The sequence below is a fragment of the Eptatretus burgeri genome, chromosome 4 (genome assembly GCF_056783735.1).
Source record: "Eptatretus burgeri isolate ZD-2024b chromosome 4, Ebu_testis_v1, whole genome shotgun sequence".
NCBI lineage: Eukaryota > Metazoa > Chordata > Myxini > Myxiniformes > Myxinidae > Eptatretus > Eptatretus burgeri.
The window spans coordinates 44,593,923-44,601,422 of record NC_140964.1 but is presented as its reverse complement, the minus strand read 5'-3'; the positions used below and the strand labels follow the sequence as shown (position 1 = coordinate 44,601,422).

General features: G+C 45.1%; 1 protein-coding gene across 3 annotated transcripts in view; it reads right to left on the bottom strand.

Moving 5' to 3' along the window:
* Positions 1–1,364, bottom strand: part of LOC147027941 (voltage-gated delayed rectifier potassium channel KCNH8-like) — a 603,764-nt gene extending 602,400 nt beyond the window's left edge. The window contains exon 1 of one of the 3 annotated variants that reach the window (XM_085877809.1): positions 912–1,364. In XM_085877809.1, the coding sequence (XP_085733935.1) occupies positions 912–987 (76 nt within the window). In that variant the 5' untranslated portion in view covers positions 988–1,364. The remainder of the gene's footprint in view (positions 1–911) is intronic. The other 2 variants (XM_085877808.1, XM_085877806.1) reach the window with 2 other exon arrangements.
* Positions 1,365–7,500: the final 6,136 nt, after the last annotated feature.

The following is a 7,500-nucleotide window of genomic DNA, read 5'->3' as shown; positions in this document are numbered from 1 at the left end:
GATGTTTTTAATTTCAACATGATCACACGCATGGTCTGGCAGCCAGAATTATTTGATTTTTTTTGATCTGGGTTATTTTTGATTTTATTTATTTTTTGAATAAGGCTCACGTGGCTGTGCCTGGTTGGGTTTGAGGGTGGAGTGATGGAGTCGCCGCAGTTAAAATACAAATCCTATCCAGGTTCCTCCTGATCACTTCATCTTTGCTTTTTGCTTGTTCGGGTTCCTTCTGATAACTCCAATGCAGGACTGTACCTATTTGGTCTTCCATTTGATTTGAATTGAATTTATTTTAATCCCATTCTGAATTCAACTGAATAATCATGAAAAACGTCATGGGTCAGGGTCAGGTGCCCGATTAAAGCGGGACGTCTTGGTACCCGGTCATCACTGCCAGCAGTTATAAAGTGGTAGTTCTAGTTCTGTCTCTTGTTAATTATGTAACACACCGGTACACATACACCACACACAACAAGTACTGGTGAGGGTCTGCAATCTGAGATTGCTCTTTTTCTGGTTAGTCTTGCTTTGTTGTGCGTCGGAATCCCCCAGGTCTCTTCATTTCAAACTGCATCGTCTCATTGGAATTCGTCAATAAAGTTCCCACAAAATGTCAAACGTGAAAGCAATAAGTTTCTTTTTTCGGAGGAAAAGCCGATGTGGATCATTTTATCGACCGGCGATTCACCGACGGCGAAGACGTCCCGTTTATATCGAAGGGACGGATCAAACACCGATTCGACGTGTTCGTACAATGTCCGCGAAAATGTGTGTCAAAGTAACGCGAACATCGACATCACGACGGGTGCGCTGTCCAGATGCTGAATTGGATTTCGCACAAGGCGTCCGTCCTCCTGCGATCGCACAGCAGATCACGTACGTACGCACACATCGAAAACGGAGTAACTTACGTGTCCCATCAAAGCGAGTGGCGATGGTGTCCAGAAAAGTGTTCTGGGGAGCCAGTAATCCCTTCATCACAGGCATTTTGCTTCGGAGACGTTCCAATTTCGTCCATGAACGAGAGGCCAGAGGGGCCGGCTCCCCGGGACGGAACGGTGGAGCCACGCGGGCATCGGCACAACCGCCGCGCGCACGTTCGGGTCCACCGCACGTGCCAGCGGCTCCAAACTCACATCTCACAAGGGCTAACGGCGTGTCCGCGCTGAAGCGTGCACGTCCGGAGGAGCGACACCGTCCGGCACCGTTACGTTAGGCATGACTGAGGTTCCGATACGGCGATAAGCTCGGGTCGTGCAGCATGCTCGGGGACGACGAGACGCCAGGGAGTCAGCCCAACAGTGAGCCGCGAGATGCGCGTTTGTTTCCCAGCGCCGGCCCCCTAGGGAGGAGGGGGTAAGAGGCGGGTGTGATGCGGTCGGAACGTCGCGCGCAACACACACACACCGCTATGGCTAGATGTGGAGCACGTGCGACCAGTCGCTTGGTTCCCACCCCCAGGTCCAAACAAAGCGGATACACAAACTCACAAAGCGGGACCTTCCCCTTCCCCGCCCGCTTTACCCCAGTTTCTCACGCGCGCACGCTCTGCTCGTCCAACGTATCCATTTATAGAAAGTTTATTCGTGCGGCAGAAAATAATAATAACCAGGCACAACAAATCCCGCCCATTTAAGGCATAAAGTTATTTTGGGGATCAAATTTAAATTTGATACATCCTTAACCTGAATGTTGATTATAAGGAATATTTTAGTCTTAGTTTGAAGTCAATTAAACCATTTTTGACGAAGTTATGAGCGAAAAACGATTTTGACCTTTTCGTGACCTGACCTTGACCTTTGACCTAATTGGACCCAAAAGTTAATGGGGTCGTCCGAGGTTCGTTCCCTACCTGTGGATACAATTTGACAGTGTTTGAGCCAGCCGTTTTCCCGTAAAGTTGTATTTTCGTAACCATGTTTTAGTTTTAATGGAAAATTTGTAATTTTGACCATGACCCCCAAAACTTCAGACCCTACCGATCTTCACAAATATGCATTTTTCACTATAGGAATGGGTAGGATTATAAGTGACAAATAGAATAAGGTTCACTATAAGATTAGTTTGAAGTAAATCAGATCATTTTTGATGAAGTTATGAGCGAAAAACGATTTTGATCTTTTCGTGACCTTGACCTTGACCTTTGATCCAATTGGACCCAAAAGTTAATGGGGTCGTCCAAGGTTCATTGCCCACCTGTGGATTAAATTTGATAGTGTTTGCTAAAGCCGTTTTGCCGTAAAGTTGCTAACAGACAGACAGACAAACAAACCGGACGATTACAATATCCCGCTCCCTCCCTCCGGGGGCGGGATAATAATAATAACTAATTTACCTGTATGTACAAGAGCACGCAGGAGAGAACGTTCCTTGGTTATTTAATTGAAGGAAACTGCCGGTAAATAGACGCGGGTCCGAGGCCGATCGAGGTCTTATGTGTGACGTCGATTAATGCCCGGTCATAAGACCAACAGGTTGATAGGTCGAGCATCCGAACCCCAGGCTCCAACGCGCAAGGACAGCTGTCCGTTCAAAGCTTGCGAGGGGAGTAAAAATGAGGGGTGGGTCAAAACGCCATTTTTGCATACGTAATATGCTGATGAATCCTTCCAGAGACAGCCAGGTGTTCAGCATGATGTCATCTTTTATTTATTTATTCAAAGTATGGGCTTGTGGAAGAGTGGGGAAGCAGAGAGTAGAAGGCAACGCGCTGACAGTGGGGAAGGCAATGCACTGACAAGGGGGCAGATATGTGGACGCAAGAGGATGAACAACCAGGAGGAGAGCAGGAAGGAAGGAATGAAGAAAGGAAGGAAAAAGGAAGGAGGAGAATGGATGATGATGATAGAAAATATCATGAGTGAAGGTGGAAGACCAGAAGTGATGGAGAACTCCCACCTTTAAGCCCTCAAATGAAAAGTGGGATTGAACAAACTGAGGAAGGAGGTTCCACAAGCAGGAGAAATGAGGGATAAAGACATGGAGGTGAGTCTAGTAAGGTTGGATTTTGGGAGATTCAAAAGTATGGAGTTGTTGGAAGAATGTGTGCGACCTGGAGGGATTGGGGAAGAACAGAGGAATTAAAAATAATGGGGAGCAAGACATGAAGAGAGGAAGTAGAAAACACGACACGACCAACTGGTCTGCAATGAGAAAGTAGCTCAGACCCTGCATTTCCACTTTTTTATTTGTGGATAGAGTCCAGGCTCATGAAGCGCGAGAACAATGAATGTATCAGGAAGCAACAGGACACAAGGAACAGTAGAGAGAGGGAGGGAAACACCGGCAGTAGAACTAAAGGACAAAAGAGAGGGAGACTTGGACAAATAATGGGTGTGGGACGGAATGAGAGGCAGGGAAGGACACAGAGGGTGGACAGGATGGATACAGAAAAAAAAGAAGAAAAAAAAACTCAGGAAGGAAAAACTGGAAATTTGAAAGGAGGGATTGGGGTGGGCTTAACGGGAGTAGAAAAGATCATGGTTTTGGACGGAGGATGATCTGAGATGGTGGTGAACAGCTGTTTTGAAGACCTGGATGGAAGAATGAGATTGTAAAAAAAAAAAGAGGAACAAATGAGTGGAGGTGAGCAGTGATCCTGGATTTTGGGAGTGTCACCAGAAGGGGGTTGATGGTGAAGCGTATGTGGCCTGCAGAAATCCAGTGGGGTGGGGACAAAGCACGGAAAGAGCAGAGGGTGCAAGTCCAGAAAGGAGGCGATAGAGCACAGACAAATCACCGACCTGTCTACGATGGGAAGTTGTTGCCTCTTCAATAACTCAAATCCGACCCATCTACCTTTTGGGCATACGTGGGATGTGCCAACGATGTTGAGAGTTTTGGATTCCACAGCGCCCGTGAGTGACAAGAAGGAAGTGGGGGCATCGGCCCATAATGGGGAGCAGTGCTCCAGTGAGCTATGGATAAAGGCCTTCTGGCTGTGAGAAGTTCAGGACATGCTAAGGAAGGACTTGATGCAATGTCGATTGCCCAATCGGTGGGAGGCTTTGGAGGCCAACTTTGATATGGTCTGCCCAGGGGAGGTCGTAGTTATTGCAAAGCCGAGAAGTTTGTCATCAGCCGTTTCGTTGGAGTGCTTAAGCCAGTGCTTTGTAATATTCACACTGTCACTGAATATTGGAAATAGATCGACTTGAACAATGTTCAGGGCTACTCGCCTGTGTTGGCCACGTGTTGTTCTGTGGTGAAACAGGTGGTGGCTCTGCCTGGCTGAAAATGTGAAATTATATTTTCCACGACGTTTCCCGTTTTTGTTCTTCCATTAAACGACCCGTCACTTCAGGTAAGATAAATACAAATAAAAATTAAACGTTTCGCTTTTAAAAGTTCCTTCAAACGTTTCATGCATTGCGTGGTAATTTGGCACATTCTTCAACTTTCAATTGCGATACCGTGATACCGACACCGTGGTTGCGATACCGTGGCATCACTTAAAACATGTAGAAATGCAAAAAAAAGAAATCGAAATTTTGTTGAAAATAAGTTGAAAAATTTTTTTTTTTCTCCAACAATATTTTTTTTTGGGGGGGGGGTTGGAAATCACTTAAAACATGTAGAAATGCAAAAAAAATTCTCCAACAATTTCTTTTGGGAGGGTTGGAAATCACTTAAAACATAGAAATGCAAAAAAAAAATTTTTTTTTTCTCTAAAATTTTTTTTTTGGGGGGGGGGACAAAGTCCAAAATCTAATGGAATGATCCTGCGACCATACCTAACCCCCCCCCCCACCAAGTTTCGTCGAAATCCGTCGAGTTTTTCCGTAATACTGTTAACAAACAAACAAACAAATAAACAGAAAGGGGTGAAAACAGTAGCCTCCGATCTTCGATGGCAGAGGTTAAAAAGAAAAAAAAAATAGTTCTGAACTAAAGAATCGCCACACCACAGCAGGAAAGCCAAGAGGTACGCATGCTCACTCTGTGTAGCCTGGATTTGAATCCCAACCCAGCTCTAAACTTTCCTCCCGGTGTTTCACAGGCTGGGTGATTCATCACTGTGCATGTCGTCTCTCGGATGGATGATAAACTGGGCATCACATCTGTCGGAATCCCTCACCCCTCTCCCTCCCAAACCTACAGGCTCTGTCTCTCTCTCTCTCTGTCTCTGTCTCCATCCCCCCCTCCCTCTCCACTCCTCTATCTCTCTCTCTCCAAACCCTCCCACTGTTGAGGGGACTGCAGCATGTAAGAATCAGATTCGGAACCGATCGGTGGGGTGCAAAGGTCGCTGCATGTACGAGCTGTTGGTTTTGAATGCTCCCGCCCCAGGTCTCAAAGTGTGCGTGTGTGTGTGTGTGTGTGTGTGTGTGTGTGTGTGTGTGTGTGTGTGTGTGTGTGTGTGTGTGTGTGTGTGTGTGTGTGTGTGTGTGTAGTTAATTGGTATCTACATATGCGAATTTCAGAATGTGGAATGGAGTCCTCCCAGGGCGGGCTCAAAGCATCCACCTTCATTTCAGCAAGGGGTCACGATTCATGGACCAAGCTGTGAAGTTTTCAGTTCTCAAAGTTTTGTGCCGAGGGCTCTCTTCAGGATCGTCGGTGAGCCCCGGACAACATCCAACTGCAGTTCGTTTGTAATAATATTCCCGAGGATGGTTTTTAGCTCACCTGGAAAGTAGTTCCGGGGAGCTTGTGGGATGGCATGTCGTCAGGCCATCGGTCCACATATACTTACAACTTCTTCTCAGAAAGTACACATACAATTTCAATGAAATTTGTCCACAACCTTCATTATCCGTGATGGCATTAAAAAAAAGAAAAAAAGGGGGGGGGGTTTGAAGGGGTCTGCTGAAGGAGTTTATGGGGGGTTGCCCCCAAAAATTGGTATTTGCTTTCTTCTCAGAAACGACACATACAATTCTGATGAAACTTGACCACCACCTTCATCACCCATGATGTACTAAAGGTTGTTCATGACATTAAAAAAATTACCCCGGTTGGGGGTGAGGGTCATCTCTGAAGCTATGCAGATGTGGATCTCTGATGTGGATGTGGCTTAGAATGGCTTCGATGTCGTCTTGTCTTTTGGTTCAACGTACAGATGAAAGCCCGGGAGTAAAAAGGATAGAAAACCTCAGAAATGAAACTACATTTCTGAGTTATCCGGAGATAGATTTTGAAAATGGTTGATTTGGAACATTTATGATCAATGTGTCTTCAAAAGGATAGAAACCGAACCTCAGAAATCAAACCGCATTTCTGAGTCAGAAATAAATGGCGGATGATATTTTGACAATGGATGATTTCACAAGTTTACAGCATCGGTGACCTTGACATTGACCTTCAATCAGGTCTAAAGTCATACCGTCGTGCATCACTCATCGACCCCTTCCTACATACCAAGTTTCATCAAGATCGAGCGAAATTTTTTTGACTGTATCACATCGACAATTTTTCCAACTTTGAAGACACGTGACTCGATAACCAGGACGAATTAAAAAAAAAAAAAAACCGGCCTGACCAAATTTAGATATTGTTCCATATTATCAGAATCCGAAGAAATTTCGAAGATCGGATCACAAACGGCGGAGGAGATAGATTTTGAAAATGGACGATTTTGCAACTTTGGAGTGGCCTTGACCTTGACCTTCAATCGTGTCAAAAGTCATACCGTCGTGCATCACCCATCGACCCCGACCTACATACCAAGTTTCATCAAGATCTGGCGAAATTTTTTTTGACCGTATCACATCGATGATTTTTCCAACTTTGAAGACACGTGACTCGATAACCAGGACGAATTTCAAAAAACCGGCCCGACCAAATTTAGATATTGTTCCATATTATCAAAATCCGAAGGAATTTCGAGGATCGATCATAAACGGCGGAGATAGATTTTGAAAATGGACGATTTCACAACTTTAGAGTCACCTTGACATTGACCTTGACCTTCAATCGGGTCAAACGTCATACATCCCTCATCAACATCCACCCACATATCAAATATCAAGAAAATCGGAAGAAAATGGGGACGTACGTACGTACGGACATCGAGACTGGTTTCATTAGGTCATCTCGTTAGAAATGACCTAAAAATTGGGGTCAAAGGGGTTCCAAGGGGGGATTGTCCCCCAAAATACGTATTTGCATTCTTTTCTGAAGCCACACACCCAATTTCGATGAAACTTGACCATAACCTTCATCACCCGTGATGTACCAAGGTTTGTTCATGCCATTAAAAAAAAAATTCAGAGATATTTTCTTTCTTCTCCATGATATATTTTGTCATCCATGCCTACTAGTGGTTGCCTGGTTATCTCATCCAGCCACAACCAGGTGACCGCCCAGGGGTACTGCCCCTATGTTTAATATCTTTGTGAGGTTCTTTGTCATCATTCCTGTAGGTACAGCTATCGCTGGAACAACTTTGGCATTCTTCAGCTTCCAGGATCTTCTCACTTCTTTCTTGAGGTCTTGGTATTTGGTCATTTTCTTGATTCATGCATTGTTTAATCCAAAATCACTGGAATTAACACCTCA